The 19,338-nt window shown below is 39.5% G+C and overlaps 1 protein-coding gene across 6 annotated transcripts in view; it reads right to left on the bottom strand.

The window, feature by feature from the left end:
- The window catches only part of UTRN (utrophin), a 321,884-nt gene that overhangs the window by 80,207 nt on the left and 222,339 nt on the right, over nucleotides 1-19,338 (bottom strand). For all 6 annotated transcript variants that reach the window (XM_033143929.1, XM_033143931.1, XM_033143930.1 and 3 more), the window contains one exon: nucleotides 14,968-15,124. In XM_033143929.1, coding sequence (XP_032999820.1) covers nucleotides 14,968-15,124 — 157 coding nt within the window. The remainder of the gene's footprint in view (nucleotides 1-14,967; nucleotides 15,125-19,338) is intronic.

Raw genomic sequence — 19,338 nt, 5'->3', positions numbered from 1 at the left:
TAGCTTTGTTTTGTTTTTTTAAGTCCTCATAAACACTTCTCAACGCTTAATCACAGATTTCTAATACACACATTTTTGTATGCAATTTTGCCTGATATATACATCTTTGCAAACAATTTCCCTAATGTAATGCATTTTTCATGATTTATTTTTTTTACTAATTTGGGCATTATAATGCACATTTGCCCCTAATATCTGCATTTCTGACACATCTCTAGGATGGAAAACTGCATCACAACATTTGGAGAAGTGAGGTTTTTGAAAGAAAACTGTTTCAGTTCCTCTATTGTTTCAGGAGGTGCAAATTAGGTAAGTTTACATAAAACAGGTCTCAATTTCTTCCCATCCCTAGTTCAGTGTCTGTTAGGGCAGCTGCTGGACTGGATGCTTCGCATATAATAAGCAGAAAATTCTGCCCTCTTCATCATACTGCATTTTTCTTCTCATTGGGTAAACAGCAACCCCAATTCTAGAACAGTAGCTCTCCATTGCCACATGACTTACTGCTTACTGGAAACATTTTGCAACATGGAACAGAGGCCTATTTAGACAAAAATCCGAAATCCCACTAGGAATGCCTATTGTTGAACAGTCAAATCCTAACATTTTACATTCCTAAGTGTCAGAATTTGAATTATGGTGCTGGAGGAGACTCTTGAGAGTCCCATGGACTGCAAAAAGATCAAACTTATCCATCCTTAAAGAAATCAGCCCTGAGTGCTCACTGGAAGGACAGATCCTGAAGTTGAGTCTCCAGTACTTTGGCCACCACATGAGAAGAAAAGACTCCCTAGAAAAGACCCTGATGTTGGGAAAGATGGAGGGCACAAAGAGAAGGGGACGGCGGAGGATGAAATGGTTGGACAGTGTTCTTGAAGCGACTAGCATGAGTTTGGCCAAACTGCGGGAGGCAGTGAAGGATAGGCGTGCCTGGTGTGCTCTGGTCCATGGGGTCACAAAGAGTCGGACACGACTGAACGACTGAACAACAACAACAACAACAACAACAACAACAACAACATGTCAGAAAATGTCTGGTGAACAGTAGTATCTATTCTGTTGAATAAAAGGCATTCTTACCAGTTAGAAACACTTTGTTTTGTGAAATAAATACATGCAATTGTTTTACTTTATTTCTTTGCCCTGTAAGCTGTGGTACAAACTAAAATCAGGGAACAGAACTATCAACATTTATCCGCAATTATCTGCTGTCTACTTTTGTCTGTTCTGTTCTCTCCCTAAATTGAGAAAAACATCACTTGCTTATTTTAATTGGAAAGAAAGTTAAGACACACCGGTTCCCCATCCCTTCACTATACCAAGAAAACCCATGAAGGTTTTGCCTTCTCTCTGGAATATGTTGGTGGAAATGTGGAATATCTTTTCCCCAAAGCTATTTTTTCCTCAAAATGAGCTCCAACAAAATTCACTTTAGGACTGGGCTTGCATAATCTTTATCATGGACGCCTGTAGTATGGAACTTTTACCTTTTAAGTAAGAAATCACATTGCAACAACTCCCCCCCCCCCAAAAAAAAATACATCCCCAAAGATGTATTGCACAGCACTATCAACCCCAAAAACATCACATGTATTTTAAAAGAACTATCTCATTTTTAGGTTTGTCAAACATTTTCCACAGGTTTATGCTGAACAGGTAAGTCTGCTAAAGTTTTTCTGATAGAGGAAGGCAAGGCCATTTTCAATTAGAAAACACGAGGATTTCTTAAAAACAAAACACATCATCTAAATCACTTTTATTAGGCACCAACTCAGTGAAGTAAAAGCAGTTTTTATTTGAGCCTGAATCTGTTGGGTCTTTCACAGGTTTATGTCCCAATACCATCCACTGGTATTGAATTACCCTCTAATTATACTGAGACAGGTGTTGGAGAAATTTGTTTCTTTTATAGTTACGGGTGGAAATGGAAAGCTCTTGAGGTTGCAGCGACTGAGGAAAAACAGTTTTTATATGGCTTACAAGAAATCAAGAGACTTCGTTGTAATACAGATTCTGTGTTGTAACAAAAGAAACTTTATCTGGCAATACCAAGGCATTATATAAACCTGTGAACAGGACTCTGCCCTTTTTCTGAGGCAGATCATAAAATCACCTTGGAACTACTCGAAAACAAAGGTGAATTTCAGCAACTGATCCATTTCAAAATAGTCTCACGTATGAGCTCGTGTATATTGTGAGGAATAAAAACTATGCACACAAATTTAAAACTTTGTCCCATGCATTTGAAGCCTGTTACATTTTATTCATAAAATGTTGATTTTAGTAAATACTAGCTGGGCTACAGCAGGCGTCAGAAGCCTTTTTGGAGCAATATAAACTTTGATAAAGTGCTGTGGGTGCCAATCACAAAAAGGCTACCAGGTAGGCATGGCATGACAAAAAATTATAGAGAGAATACAGTCATTGCTGTTACCTCCTGGGCAACCTTATACTTCATGTAGGAAGTCAGCTATGGCCTGCTGGTCCAGATTGTGGAGATCACACAATACAGTGGTACCTCGAGTTACAAACGCCTCAGATTACAAACACTTCAGGTTACAAACTCTGCTAACCTGGAAGAGTTACCTCGAGTTGAGAACTTTGCCCCAGAATGAGAACGGAAATCGTGTGCCGGCGGCACAGCTGCAGCAAGAGGCCCCATTAGCGAAAGCACGCCTCTAGTTAAGTACAGTTTCAGGTTAAGAACGGACCTCCGGAACGAACTAAGTTCGTAACTAGAGGTACTACTGTACTGATTACACACAAAAAACCCACTATGCTGTTGCTGTTTAGTAAGAGGGAGTATTGACCAGTACCAGAGGAAACACAAGATAGCAACATCATGCTCACTCACTCTTGCACAATGAGACCAAAGTCACATGCATCTCTCTCACATACACTTCCACAGCCACACTCTCTCTTTCTCTGCCCAAATGTATCTGTCCCTCCCTATCTTTCTCGCAAACCACCCATACAGACCACCCAACACTTTCTCTTGCTCTCTCTCTCTCTAACACACACACACACACATCCCCTTCTCTTACAGACTTCACGTGTATAAGCTCTCTCCCCTCCCTCCCTCCCTCCCTCTCTCATACACCCAGTGCTTTTTTCTGAAGGGACGCAGGGATATGCATACTCATAACATTTTGTGAATCTTTGTACTTGTGTCCATTTACTGTATTTATTTTTCCCGATTTGAAATATTAAATGGTGATTTTCTGGAGTCAAAATGAGAGTACCCCTAAACATTTTTTTAAGGAAAAAAGCACTGCATTCACCACATAAGCATTTCTGCCACTCACTCTGCTCAACTGCACCTATGTCAATCACACACACACACACACACGCACACAGAGAGAGAGAGAGAGAGAGAGAGAGAGAGAGAGAGAGAGAGAGAAGTCCCTGTCATCATTCTTAAAAAATCAGAAACAATTCAAAAAATGCACTAGGGTCACCTACCTGGTATCTACAAGCAACCCCTAGGATACAGCCTTATGAATGAATGCATTGCAAGTAACAAAGGAATAGAGTCATTTCCTAGTCAGAAGCTTATTTCCATGTTAAGAAAAGAAAAGAAGACCCCTGTTGAGTATATTATAGGTTCACGGCAAAGTCTCAGAAGTGCTAGGAGATATCTTAATTCTTAAAAAAAATAAGAATGTGGAATATTTGTATTACTGATTGAACACAAATCAGTTCTGGAGGAAGGTTTTAAAAAACACACATCTAGATAGTAAAATTAATGCAAATTTATATTTGATTAAAAGGGTTAAGACTAAGATCAACTCCTGAGAGAAAAATAACTTGATTAAAGCAGAGCTTTAACCAGTGCAACTTCACACAAATGTGACAGGATTCAACCAAGGCCAGGAATGCAGAAAAACATTGCTTAATTGAAAAAAGATTACAAAAGCCTGAAGAATAATTATTTTAATTAAAGTCTGCCAGTACCATTTTACATAACTATATGAATTTGTGGTTATAAATTTAGACTTCCCAGAGCAATTACTGGTTCAGCTCAAGGAAGGCTAAATATATATATACACCAAAGGTTATGGAATACACACAAAAAAACTAGGTCTTTAGTTCTACTAAGTAGTAGATACATTTTATTAAATAAAATAAATAAATAAAAAACAGGCACTGGTAACAGCTATTTGTCCTTTTATGTTGTGAACCGCCCTGCAATCTACTGATGAAGGGTGGTATACAAATTTTATATATATATTTTTTTAAAAAGAAACATTATTTCAGTGCTTTAAGAATACCACTAAAGTAACACTGAATATTGTTTAAAAATACCTGGGGGGGGGGGGGCGGCAAAATAGGAGTTGAACTGTTCTGTCACTAATTAACATGCCAGCATCCTGACTGAGCAGCTGGCCTATCATTTCCTTCCTTCTCTTTCAAACATTCCTAAAAAACACATTTTTACAGCTCTGAGCATCCCTCACTAGTCTCAGCTAATTCTCAGCTTCAGCTTTCCTGACATCGTCCCTACAAGTCTGGCCCACATGACTATGTGCATTCTTGGGTAACCTGTCCACCCTTCCATTTTTCCTTTATTTTCAGCAAAGGACTCACTAAGCATTTTGTTCTGCCACATTGGCTTTTCAGATGTCTCTCAGATTTATCTCTTGGAATTATCTTGGAGATTGCACTTTTAGTAATTCCTTCCTCAGGAACTTTCACTCATGTTGGATTATTTTTTCTGTTGGTTTGGCCAGTGAATTTGGCATGAAGACTTAACACTTGAAGTGCATTGTAAAATTGTCACAGCAGGCACCTAAGGCCTCCAAGCCAGTTGCATTCCAAACATATGAGTTATCCCACTTCATCTTAGTTATGCTTAACACTTAAACATTTTCATGAATTCAGATAACTTGGAAATAGCAGATATGTGCTACCATAGTTCAGAATACTCTAAAAACAGAAATACATTTGAGTATTGATAGGGTTTACTTTTGTAGTTTTGTAACACATTTCCTGGACAATTTGCTATATGTTAAAAAGCCCCTCTCAAAAATAATATTTGTTTCTGCAATTGCTTGCATTCACTTAACAAATGGGACTTCAAAGTTTCAACTACCGGTATGATCCCAAAATTTTACATTTCTCAATAGTCTCATAGAAAACAATTAGGTGAATGTATTTTGAGGGACATATTCTTTTGCCCTTAACCATACCATATAGCGTCATTAAATCCAGAGTCAAAACTAATTAATTAAGTTGTTGTTTGAGACTGTGAAGTATGCAATTAGTACCAGCTAAGCGAATGATATGAAAATCAGCATTAAATGCGCCTTGCAAACAGATCTCACAATATGCTCACCACAGAAAAATTGTAGCAAAATCTGTTTTGCTACATATATGCATAAAAACCAAAGTAAACTGTTGTCAACAGGATTTCTGACATTGGGGTGTAGAGTGCAACATAATAGGAAAACACAAAAGTTCATAATAGGAATAAACAAAATATAATACAGAGGATAAAACTGTCAGATTCCATCCCTGCAGTGGCAAAGCTGCATGCTCCGCTACTGGGGGTGGAGAGCAGGCGGGGGCATGGTGTGCCACCTGTGGGGGCGTGGCGCCAGGCATGGGGGGGTGCGCGGCGTTTGTCGGGGAGCTGCCACAATGGCACCCTACTGGAACAGTGGGGGGGCATCCTCTCCCTCCGCACTGCCGTCCCTCCACAAGTGCATCCCTGTCCGTTCAATTACAAGCAAGATACTTTTTGCTTGATGTTTCAGTACACGACAGATTCTTTAGTGACCATGAAATCCCAGAAGGTTGGCGAGCGGTGGAGCTTGGGTGTTTTTATAGAAAGAAGAAGAAATCAACACTAAATGCTGTGCTTTAAAACCCAGGACCCTTAACTTGTCTCCTGAGTAGTCCTTAGGAGGTTAAGGCTCTGCTAGATTTATACACTCAAAGTAGGTTCTACCATCTGTTGCTTAATCTCTGTGTCATTTTATTTCTGAGTCTTTATCAGACACTATCTTTTTAAAGTAGCCTCTAGTTTCTCTTACTAAAACCTTGAGAAAACCATTACTTTAAAAAAAAAATGCAATGCAAATTTGCATATATTTCCAGTCTTTTAATTTTAGTTATTTTAGAAGTGGGTGGGATGTTTTAAATGTATTTATTTTTTCCCTTGATTTTAATGAATCTATGTGGGTTTTTTGTTTGTTTGTTTGGTTGTAAATCACTTTGGGTTGCCAAAATTTGGGTCAGGCAAGATAAACTGACTAACTAATTTAACAAATGGTCATCATCCTGATTCTGATATGCTAGTTGCATAAACCAGATACTCCTGTCTGCTGCAGCCAACATGGTCAGGGATGATAGGAGAGTTTTATTTCAACAATCTGGAGGGAAGAGGCTCTGAATCATGGACACATATGAAAAGCCTTTCAGATTTTCCCCTGGAATACTTCTAAGACAGGCAGGAGGTCATTTCTCTAGAAGCTTATAGATTATCTTAAATGCACCACATGGTTTTGGCAACACAAAATGATTTACAACCAACCAACCAAACAAACAAACAAAAACCCCACATAGATACATTAAAATAAGTGGGGGGAAATACCGTACATTAAAAACATCCCACCCACTTCTAAAAGGCCACTTAAATAGTTAAAGGCAATCCACAAACAGGTAGAAATGGCCCATTGTTGTGTTGTCACCCTCCAGATCTCTCATGGAGGGGCCACATGAAGAAGGGCCTCAGATGATGATCACAGGTTGGTTCACATGGGGAGAGGCAGACCTTGAAGTGCTGCAGCCCTGAGTCATTGAAGCTTTATCAGTCAAAACCAGCACTTTGAATTGGGCCAGAAACTAATTGGATCAATATGTGGAACTATTAATGCCCTGCTCCCCTTCCCTATTAGAAACAAAGTAAAGCTGTTATTTGTTTCCTAAAAACTATGAAATGTTTTAAAGATTTGATTAAATCAAATTGAAAATGCCTCAACAATTGAAGGAAAGTATTTGGTACATACATGCTAAGAGAAAAATGTTATTCCTTAGCCTTTTCTTCAGAAACGTTCAACACAATATTTATAGCAAAATTTCCAGTGGGATAGTTAGGTTAGCCTGTTGCAGGAAAATCAACAGTCATGTGGCACATTAAAGGCTAACACAGTTACTGTGGCATGAACTTTCACTGACTAGAGACCAGATGAAGCATAATCCTCGGCTGGCAGGGTATATGATATACACATGAGTGCAAAGCAAGGGGGTGGAACCTGTGGCCCTCCAGATATTGCGGACTCCAGTTCCCATTAGCCCCCACCAACATAGTCAATGGTCAGGGACAATAGGAGGTGTAATCCAGCACCATCTGGAGGGTCACAGGTTCCACACTGCTGGTGTAAATAGGAAGAAGAATATAAAAGTTGAGAATGAAATGGCATGGGAATGAAAAATTGCTGTCCGTGACAATTCATTTAAGATCTTGAATGTATGCAAAATGACTGTGACCCTTCACAACACCAGTAATTGGTGATAACACAATCATTTAGCAGCAGTAAGTAAACTAACATTTGTAGTGGAATTAAATTTGAATGATTTGTAGATATGCAGGATATGTAATCACATAAAGCTTGTGGCATACAGCTTATACACAGGCTCTGTCAAGAAGACCTAATCAATGTGTGGAGTTTAGGGGTGGGATCACACTTCTCCCTCTTCACATAGAATGGCATTCAATACTAGTCCTACTCAGAGCAGACCCATTAAAGCTAATGGCAAAAACTAACTAGCTTCATGAATTTTAATGGTCTACATTGAGTAGGGTTTAGGTAAATACAACCCCTATCAATCCTGTTGTGCCCAGTTTTTCAAACAAGGCTTCTCTATAGTGGATAAGCACAGAGAAAATGAGTGATATGTATAAATTGTTAATCAATCTTGATGGTGTGAGATTTAAATACCCCCCCTTTTTTTTTTACTCTGACAGTACACTGATCTGCATATTGCAGAGTTGTACAAACAGAAAGAGATTGTCATGGGGCATCACAGAGTACAGGTCTCCCTTCCACCATTAGCACTGATTCTGCACATGACAACACATCCAACTGTTGCCTGCAATTGGAGCCTCCCACAGGAAAATCCAGACTGGCTGCATTCGTTTCAAGGGCAACACTGGCGGGCACTACCCACAAGTTCTGTGTATCAGGACAAAGATGAGCAAGAGCTCTACACACATAACGGTTGAGGGCTGGGCCGGCAGATGCAATCTCTTCCATCCTTCTATGTTCTGACCAAATACTTGGACGAGATGGTGAGAAAAGGGCATGGTGGATGCTTTGGATTCCAAGTCCCAGCCAGCATGGCCAGTGGTCAGGGATTATGGGAGCTTTAGTCAAACAACATCAGGAGGGTTACAGGTTTCCCAACCTCTGGCGGAGAGTTTCAGCCTTATTCTCCATACATATTAACTCCATGTTGCTTGTCAAAGCAGCTAAGGAACATTTTATGAAAATATAGCTCTAAATTATCAGGTGCTTTGCTATGCCATCTTCTAATCTTCACAAATTGCAACGTTATTTTATATGAATTTTTTTCTAGCAGCAGTTTGGACAATAAAAGCAATGGAAAAGGCCGAACAGTCAAAAGCACCAGCAATTGGTTGCTATGTTTGATGGCCATTTTTTGCTTTCTTGTTCCGGAAGGCATATAAGTAGATCAATGTATACAAATTAGCTTAGTGAGGATTTGAAGAAAGGTCTCTATTTGTGCTAGTGCTCAGTAATTAACATTAACTGTTGCTTTCAGCACAACACAATGGTTTTCAATTGACAATATATGGGAAAGCATTTAATAATAGCAACAGATACGATAATGGCTCAATTCCATTGAATGAATGCAAATTAGATGACTGCTTAGAAAACTAACTTCCATTAAGTGAGTTGAGAGCCAGGTGTATGTTTCCCAAAGAACTACAGGGAGGAATTCAACATAGCACTAAAGAGATCACTCTCTGACAGTGCAAGTGGAAGAGCAACCAGATACTGCATCCCAAAAAATGGAAGATGGTCTGCAGAAGCGAAGAGCACACAAGGCACTGCAACCCTGCCTCCCATGATGACCTGCCTATCAAGAAACGCATTGCTGAACTGTATTGGTGATTGCTTTATAATTATATTGGATTTTAGTTTATGGTTTTGTTTCCAATGTCATGTTTTCAACGTTGTTAGCCACCCTGGGAAAGGGAAGAATACAGGTAATAAAATAATAATTTGTTCCACAGCTGCCTTCCCTTCTCTTTCCCTCAGTGCCCATGCTTTCGCTCATTCAGCATATTTCATTTTTCTCCTCACCTTCCATAATTAAACCCATCCCTGTTCAGTCCCTTTACCTACCCTGCTTATACTGTAATTTCCATTTTCTTTCCCCCGCCTGCCCCGCTCTAGGCTTTTATAGCATTTAATTATTATCCTCTGGGCCTTGGCTCTCAGTCTCAGTCTTCCTTCTCAAATAGAACTGCTTTCCTCCATGCTTAAAAACAATCCCAGTCATTTCATTCTGTCCTAGCAGCTTAGCCACAGACAAGTACCTAACCTAGCACTTCAACACGTTTCCTCAACCCACATTCTGAGATCTCACTCTCTCACCAATCTTCCTCTAGGCTCTATAAATCAACCAAATGCTTGCATTCTTGGCATCTTCCCCACCACCGCCTCCCTCTGCAGAAAAGATGCAGATAAATCAATTTGAAGAAGGAATAGAATAAAAAATATGGACCCCTTTCTGAAATCTATTCTTTTAGATTTTATTTTTTTTGCTCAAGTGATTCTGCAAGAGCTGCATCTTTGTAAAAATATGCAACTAGTAAAATGTTTTTTCTCCTTCCCCATGCTTTACGTTTCTTTAGAAAGGGAAGCCTTCTAGCGTACAACAGGGAGTGCATCAATACTTCATTCCCAGCAGAGAAGTAAGCAATTTTGATTCTATGGCTCTAGGAATAAATTTTCAGTCTCAGAGCCTGTGCATTCTCTGGACATATGCACAGCTGAGTCAGAATAAGAATATTGCCAAGCTGACACCTCCTGTGAATCCTGCAGCTACAACTGCTGTCTATCTCTTGGCTTACACCAGGAATTTAGGTTCCTATGATTCAAAGAAAGAAACCCTGCAAGTTTCTAGCCCTTATGGCTGAGAAGATATAATCAGATGTGAGTGGGAAATACCTACTGGATTCTCAGAACTCAGGAGATCAGTTTGAGTGAGATGTCTAGTGTTTGGGGATGGAGGCTTCAGATTATTCAATACAGTTAAAATGTAGGTTGATTGTACAAAATAAGAAAAAGTATGCAAATGTTCTTAATTTGCATAAATTACAAAGGAAAAAAGAACTCAGTGTATAAATCAGATTGCCTTGATGCAAGGTTTTGTTTGTTTGTTTTGAGCTTGAATTTCACAAGGCCCTGGCATTAAGGAAGAGCTTTTAAAGAGAAGAAATCAATGAAACTCTAGGATGGTGTTCTGACAGAAAGAACCATGGTGGAAATGCAGGGCTGAGACCTTATCTGGATCTCTTGGGGTGCTTTTTTTATTGGATGCAGGTGCTACTGCATGAGGGCCAGGCATTCTTGCCAATCGCATTTATAGATTTAAAGAAGGAACTGCCCCTTTCAAATGGGGAAAGTGGGAAATAAACAATGGGTCAGTTAAATCTCTATGAAAGTTAGAACCACCCTACCCAGCAATCCTCCATTAGAACTAAGAAAATGACAAAGCATGCTGTCCCATCAACGCTGCCTCACTACAAAGCTGCTGGAGGCAAAGAGAAAATGGCAGCCTGTTCTCTAGCCCAGCAGTTCCCAGACTTCGCCCCACCCTATTGGACCACTTGAAAAATGATGAGGGTCTTGATGGACCACTTAATTTTTCTGCCTGTTGTGTCCATTTTAATGCATTACAATTTATACTACATGATTTTTAACTGTGCTTTACTGACATACCATGGACCACTTGACTGAAGCTCACGGGTTAGTTTGGAAACCTGTGCTTTAGCTAGATTATGGGGGAAAAATCAGCGTCAATACAGGGAAATTACTCGTCATGAAAAATGGAAAAAGCCTTTAGAGAATTAAATCTCCTATGGAGATGCCTAGCCTAACCCTTTTAAATTTCTCATTGTGTTCTGCATTGTTTCTGATTCTGGGAGCCATCTTCCACGTTTTACAAGTCGGAGGTTAAGTAGTATGGCAAATTGCTTCATGCTACTTGTTAATGTTATGGAACATTATAATGTTATAAGAACATTATTTTTATTTACCTACAGAGCTCATGTATTTGTCCTAGAACTGTGCAGGTGCATAAGAACAGGCATAGGCAAACTCAACTCTCCAGATGTTTTGGGACTACAACTCCCATCATCCCTAGCTAACAGGACCAGTGGTCAGGGATGATGGGAGTTGTAGTCCCAAAACATCTGGAGGGCCGAGTTTGTCTATGCCAGCATAAGAACATTTACAGGTGTGACTTTTTTTTTTTTTACTTTGCATACAGTCATATCCCTCCTTGTGCTTTATTTATACCAGCTCATGCATTTGTTGCCAAAAACAACTCTAATAACAGGGAACAGAAGAATGGCTTATTACTAAAACTGTGCATTGCAATCACAGGCTCAGGACTGTGCCCATCATGGAATAAATCTGTTAACAACTAAGTACAGAAAAGTGATAAAACACCAGGAGGTCAGAACAATTTGGAAGTACATGCATTTATTAATGGCTACTATTTGTTTCAGTGTCACTATCTCTTTATAGCCCTTGTGTCTATTAGACCCTCTCTGTATAAACCTTTTTACACAAAACATAACTGCTGATAATACAACCTCAAGCAAATTAAGAAAATGAATATATATATATATATATATATATATATATATATATATATATATATTCTAGCACTCAAGCACATTCTGGTGGCACAGAAATGAATCAGGCAAACAAATTTTAAAACTACATTACACCATACTTATTTGCATAGTGTTTTTGAAGCAATGCACACTAGGGAAAGTAAACAGAAGGAGAGAGCCATTAAATGAGCAACATTAAACAAAAAAGTGTCATAACTTATTTTGAAGTGAGAACAGCATATTAAAACTATAAGAAGTTAGCGGAGAGATAACATGAAGCAATGGAACTAAATAAGAAGAGATTGGACTAAGGGGAGTATGTATGAGAGCTTATGAAGTACTGAGAATGGACAGAGATAGGAGTTTAATTGTCGTCAAATGGATGAAATAAAGCAAAACTGAATTCCATCAGTGCCACTATGTAGGAGACTACGTGAACATGCAATATTGCAGGAAGTCCCATTTTAGAAACTCACAACAGGGCCTGAAATAGTGTTCTGGTGACAGACAAGTATTATGTGGCTCTGTAACTGTTCTGATTATCCCTCTTTTTCCTGCCTCCCTGCCCCTTTATCTCTCTCATTGCACAGTATGACCATAAACAGAAGAGAGTATTTGTTTTTCTAAGAATCTGTTGGACTGATTCATTTTCCACCTGCATTAATAATACTTGGTTGGACAGTGAACATTTCCATAGCAGTAGCATTCTAAGCAAATAAACAAAGCTTCTCATTTTAGTGATAAAGATAGGAAGAGTTGCTCTTTGAATGTTAACACTTGTTGCACAAACCATTATGGCCATGACAAAAGCAACACAATGCACAGAAGCAGAGGTGGCTTGTCTGTGGTCCTTAGATGATGCTGGACTCCAGTTGACATAATGGTTAGGGATAATGGAAGGGATAAGAACATCTGAAGAGCCACAGGTTAGTTAACCTTGCAAAATAGCCTACTTACCAAAAAACACCTAATTTAAAATTACTAAATCAAAAAAGCAACAGTTCAGTGGATCACCAATAAAAAATAATCCTGCATGCACATTTTTTAATTATATTGATTACCAATCTCTCTCTCTCTCGTAAAATAAGTAGTTGGTGGACTTCTGTTTAATAAAGTCCTACATATTTCTTGAAGAATATTGTACAATTCAAATCTCAACTCTATACAGCTATTTGTTTAAAGTCTTTCACAAAAAGGAAGTTTATAAAAAGAATAAGCAGATAAGAGGAAAACTCTTTGAACAGATTATTTCCCCATGATAACTTTTAAGTTTCCCTCATTCGATCTTAGCAACCTTTTAAATTCGTAAGCTATTGCCTATATTATAGCATTCCTCCCTAGACAAAGAGCTGACCAAGAAAGAAAAACAGCCCTTCCATGAAGCCCATTTTTATTAACACTTTTCTGGTATTGTGCAGGAACCAGCACATGGTCCTGGTCCTCTCCATACAAAATTGTGTAAGGCTGCAGCAATTTGCTTTTATTGTGAAATTCTGGGAAATTGTTATTTACTCAGGTGGTAGTGTTTTTGTTTTCTTTACTACCTTCCTTTGTATAGACAGGTGTATTAACTAGAGGGAACACAGATGACTGATGATGCAGAGAATCATTTAACAATGTCAGTCAATAATAATCATAGAAAGAGCAATCGGCATGCTCCTACACAGCTCCCATTCATTTTTATGAAGTTTACATAGGGCAATGTCTTCCTGGTAGGTTGCATCAACAGACTAGATTCTTTTCTTGCTCTCCTTTTTAATGTTTATATGTTGATTTTCAAGAATTTCATTTATATAAAGAAACAATATTTAACCCGGATAAGCAGACATTATAAAATTTTCTTTAAGAATCCCACCTTAACCTATTCAGTCAAAACTCCAGAACACTATTTACCTGCTTAAATTTGTTCCCACAGTGGCTAACAAAGAAGTAAAAATAATAATAACAACAACACAACCATAAAACAAAGAGCATGCAAACTAACACAACAATCTGAAATAAGTCAACCACATTAGTGGTTTTTAAAAGCCCAGGAAAACAAACCTTTTTGCCTGCCACCTAAATGATAGTAAGAAGGGGGGCTGAGGGGGGGGCCTCCCTGTAGAAGACACCTCAAAGGTTAGGACACTATCACTGAAAAGGTTTGCTCTCCCATCAAATCTGCTTACTGGACAATGCACAGGTCAGAAACTATCATAGTAGACATTTTATTTCATATAATTGCATTTTAAAACCTTTGTTAGCATGAATGCCAACATCTTAAATCCTAAAAATTCACAATTCTCTATCAAGCACACACACACTGAATGAAAGCCTGCTTTCCTATGTTTAATAAGGTGTTGCTTAGTTCAGGCTGTATGTTAGAAGCTTTGGCCAGCAGTGTACATGTGGAGTGGCAGCCAGGACCTTCCAGTGGGATTTCCTGGATTATTCTCTATTATCTGTGTTCAAGTGTGTGCAGTCAGTTATTGTTAGCCACAGTTCTACACGGACACAGTGTTTCCAGCTTCATCACTGTGGCAACCCAATGGAACTGTGGTGCCCTGCTAACGTTGATGGACGCTGCAAGGGAGCTAAAAGGTCCCCTGCAGAAGGGGACAAGGGCGCTTCCTCCGGAGGTCATCTGAAGAGGAGATCCTGCCTGCCAGAGTCAGAAGGAGGTGCCATCCAAAGCCTTGAATGCCTTCCAGGAACCACTAGGGGAAAACACTGTTTTGCCCAACATTTGCCACTCTTGGTTTGGGGGAGTTTTTGTCACTTTGACTAAGAAGATCCAGTGCACTTTAATCCAAATATGGATGCAGACCGATGTATGTAAGTAAAAGAGACTATTGTGTCTCTGTGTACCTGGCTGGACTATTGGCAGATGAAATAATTCCCCATCCATAATTGAGCACAAGGTAAACTGTTGGTTTTGTACCAGAGTTAGCTATGCCTTGCACTGTGGTTAGTAGTCAGCTATGCAGAAGACCAAACGGTAGGTGGAGATAGTTCTTTCCCCACACTTGGTTCAGTTTTACAAAGGCACTGCAAATGAGCTGTGCATTTTAAAAAGTGTCGAATGGGCAATATAAAGATAAGCAACTCACTTTGCAGTGGTCATGCTGTAACTGTAATGCTGGAACATCCCCACCAATAGGCATCTGCTTCTTTATCTCTTCATCTTTCAGGTTCAGCCATTTGATAAACTCTTCCAGTGATGACAGCAACTTATTCCACTTCTCTGCACTTGCCTCTAAGTGAGCCCTGCAATGCGACACAGCAAACATTTTAACCTTTAGGCTACGTTAAAATATTATAGGATATTTTCCTTAATGCAATCCAAATAACTGTTCAAATGATCTATTAGATATAACCATTTCAAAATGGCTTATACAAGAAAAGCAAAGGAATCTAGTCTGAAATGTGCGGCCCGCAGATGTTGTAAAATACTCAAATGGTACCTAAATCATACATAATGATATCAAATGAGTATCCAAATGGGATGAAGGGAAATCCTCATTTTGTCTCAGACATTGTGCAAATTAGGATTAGAATGAACTCCCTGCTTGTGATACTGTCAATATACAGTGACATGTTTGCAAATTATATTTTACAAACAAATCACTGCGTTGTTGCTAGCTGCAGCACACATGAAGATTTCAAGACACCAGAAGATGGGGAATTTCACAGTTCAGGAACTGAGAGATAGGATATGGCAAAAAATGCTTGCTGAGAAACTGACATGTGCTAAATGGATTAGAGGCTGTGCTAAACAAGATAATTAAACGAAATATAGTAACCTTTCTTATCATAAGCGGCATAACCCAGAAGACACCTGTATCTTACAACTCCTTGTGAAGAGAGGCATTAACAAACTCTTTATTAAAATGACTAATAAAGGGTTATTGTGTGGTATTGTTTGACAAGACTATGGAAAGAAGACCATTTATGCACTTCAGGTCTGAAGATCAGTTTATGTCATGAGCCCCACAGCACTGTGGGGATCAGGCTTGGATTGGAAGGCTCTGATGGATGGGAAGGGAGAAGAAACACAGCAGAGGACTAAATTCTGGCAACCTGGGATGGAGGGGGGGTTTCTTTTTAGAAGGGGGAGCAGGGATGCTGGCTTTCCTCTCTGACCTTCTTGTGCAGCAGAGAATGTCAGTGGAGGCTGGGGCAGGCCTTGATCAGCTGAGGCGGGAAGCTAAGCAGGAGCTAGCAGCGACTGAACAGGAGCCCAGGCAGGAGGTTGCAGTGCTGTCACCTAGAACCAGGTGTGACCTGGTCACACAAGGTGACAGAGTCTCATGAGTGAGGATGCCACACTTGGTTTTGAAAAGCTTGGCAAGAGGAATAGGGAAACTTTGGGGGACATCTTCGTTGTTCGGCTAAAGCTCCTCTGTTGGCTAGCAAGGCCGATCTCACGCCTTAATAACTGTTGATATATACTAATGTTGTACTGTGTGTTTTGGGTTTATGGACCGCCATAAAGCTGTGTGTGTGTTTCTGTTCAGTTCTTAACTTCTTGCCCTGTTCCTGGACTTCTGAATTGTGACTCCTGAGCACTGAGCCTGTACCATTACATGCTGGAATAAAGAAAGAGCCTCTGTGTGTTTTGGGTGGGAGCCAGGCCAGTTTAATTTTATTGGTTGCACTGGAAAACATTACTAAAAATACATTTCGAAAGGAAAATCCCCATTCTCTATTCTAAAACTACAAATTATGCAATCTAGTAAATGTTCCAGAATATTATGCTCCAGTTTTAGCACCAAGTGCACTGTACCAAGCTGTAGTCCTCAAACACACCAGTTTAAAATAACTACATGTAAAACCCTATCAGACTTCTTAGGGGCAGAAGTCCAGATTTCAATAAGACCTGTCTATGACGGAGGGCACAAGGAGAAGGGGACGACAGAGGATGAGATGGTTGGACAGTGTTCTCGAAGCTACTAACATGAGTTTGGCCAAACTGCGAGAGGCAGTGAAGGATAGGCGTGCCTGGCGTACTCTGGTCCATGGGGTCACGAAGAGTCGGACACGACTGAACGACTGAACAACAACAACAACAAATGACAGGTTCATACCCAGAATGACAGGGGGCACTAAGGGGTTAATGTTAACTAGCTGAGCATTGCTGGTACAGATTACTTACTGCATTTTGCTGAATCAATGAACTGCTGCAGCATTGTGCTGTAATTCAGTTAATATGACATACCATTAGTGTAACTACTCTTGATAATGTCAGAACCTTTTATTTTTCTGAGTCCCTTGTCTACTTTAACCTATGGTAAGCAGAGAGTGTCCCAATACTCACAAGGAAATGGTTGTAATCTTCTCCTGTCACTTACACTCTATCATCCTATCAGTGCACCTAATGCATTTTAGATTCTTAATAGTTTATCTGTGTTTTCTAGAATGATGGTAAAGTAGGACAGACCTCCACTTTAATTCTGTCCATTCAATGATCTTGACAAATCTTGAGACCATATAATTGCCTTACACTGATAAACAGTATGCCAGCTGAGCTATAGGATGGAACTAATAGTTCACAGTTTAATTTTCTGCTAGCTCAATATGCAATTCTTGTAGTAGAACACCAGCCTTTTTAAAGAAAAAAGAAAAAGATTAAATCTCTCCTTCAAAAAATACTGCATGCTTTCTTTTCTGATTCCTGTGATTAGTCATCCCTTATCTCATTCACTATTTCTTTCAAAGTACTCTGAACACACATCTCCCTCTTTCTATGGCCTTACAGGAACTGCAATTCATTTATCACAACCACCCCCATAGGAAAAGTCTGGAGTGGTCAGCTGACTACCAAGCCCTGACCACAGAAATATTGGGGGGGGGGTGTGGGTACAGCACTTGAGTTTCAGATACTAAATTGAAACACAACACTGGGCTTGATTCTCTGTGGAAGTGCATCACTCTAACCCTTTGCACTTCTGTGGAACAAATTCTATAATCATTGGAAAGCAAGAGTGAAAAACGTATGAGTCATAAGATGCAACAATGACCATACTGTATGGGCACAGTCCATATCAAGGATTAGTCTAGCTAATCCTTTCTATTAGCCTCAAAAACAAAATTCTTTGCAGCAAGCTTCCAGCCTTCCAGAACGCTGACAAACACAGGCTGTCAGCATTTGTGGGTACATCAAAGCCCTTTGTACTTATTCCACACCTCATTTGTTTAGTAGTTCTCTTGACAATTAGAACCCAGTTTTGACTGCCGGTGTGGTGCAGTGACTACTAGCGTGTCAGACTAAGGAGGTCTGGGTTCCAATCCTCACTCCATCCTGAGGATCACTGGGTGACCTTCGGCTAGTTGGTATCTCTGAGTCTAACTCACCACACAGGGATGAAGTGGAATGAGCAGTGTATAATGCCCTGGGAGCCTGGGGTGGGGAGTGCAGTATACGTGGAAAACAAACATGTACTGGTGGTCTCCATTGCTCAGCTACATGTCTTGTATCTACTACAAACTGTGCATTCAGTGAGGAATATCATCCCGACTGACATTAGAAAAAAAAGAACTACTTGCACCTGATACAGCCTTTCTGATTTCAGCAGGCATTTTAAGGTAGCATTTGATTTTATGAAATTTTTTACTGCTCTTCTTCTTTCCATGGTTTTTATTTAATTTTGTCATTTTAATTTAATAATTAAGTGGTATGTCTGTATCTATATTAAATAATAATAAAAACTAAGTTGCTAGCTTTTCTCTGATTTGGCAGTTCCTGAGTCTTGACTGAGAAGCTATTTATTCTCCCGGGGAGTGCAGTGGTACCTTGGTTTAAGAACAGCTTAGTTTATGAACAACTTGAATTAAGAACGCTGCAAACCCGGAAGTAGGTGTTTTGGTTTGTGAACTTTGCCTTGGAATAAGAACATGTTTCGCTTCCTGTTGAGTGTGTTCCATTTGTAAATTGAGTCCCCCGCTGCTATGGGAAAGCACACCTTGGTTTAAGAACGGATTTCTGGAACGGATTAAGTTCGCAAACCAAGGTACCACTGTAATTGGATCACTCACTGTACCAGTCCTGTTTGGAATCAGTCTTGGGGAACTTACTGGACCCAAAGGATGGGCTTACAATACTAGCTACTATTTTATTTATTTTACTTGATGTGAAATGTGCTCTTATACATGAGCATAGCGGCCTTTGGCAAGCGACATCTCTTGGGCCTTTCCCCCCTCTCTTCTTTTTGTTTAATTCGGAAAGGGTGCATAAAACATACAAACTGGAAAGTAATCCATGATAGGATTAGATAGGAAATTGGTAAATCTAGCAGAACATGTGTTTCTAAGCATGCAAGCATATGTTTCTGAATGAGGGAAAATGTTATACAAGTTCCTCCTAATCCCAGTTTAGGTTTCAAACACTTGTTAAACATAAAAGTATAAACACATCTGAATGCTTATTGGAATTGTGGTTCTAGACTCTCCCATCCTTATTTTCTACTTTTATTCAAAACAGT

The sequence above is a fragment of the Lacerta agilis genome, chromosome 3 (assembly GCF_009819535.1).
Source record: "Lacerta agilis isolate rLacAgi1 chromosome 3, rLacAgi1.pri, whole genome shotgun sequence".
Taxonomy (NCBI): Eukaryota; Metazoa; Chordata; class Lepidosauria; order Squamata; family Lacertidae; genus Lacerta; species Lacerta agilis.
The sequence above is the reverse complement of the archived record's forward strand: the minus strand, read 5'-3'. Positions and strand labels throughout refer to the sequence as shown.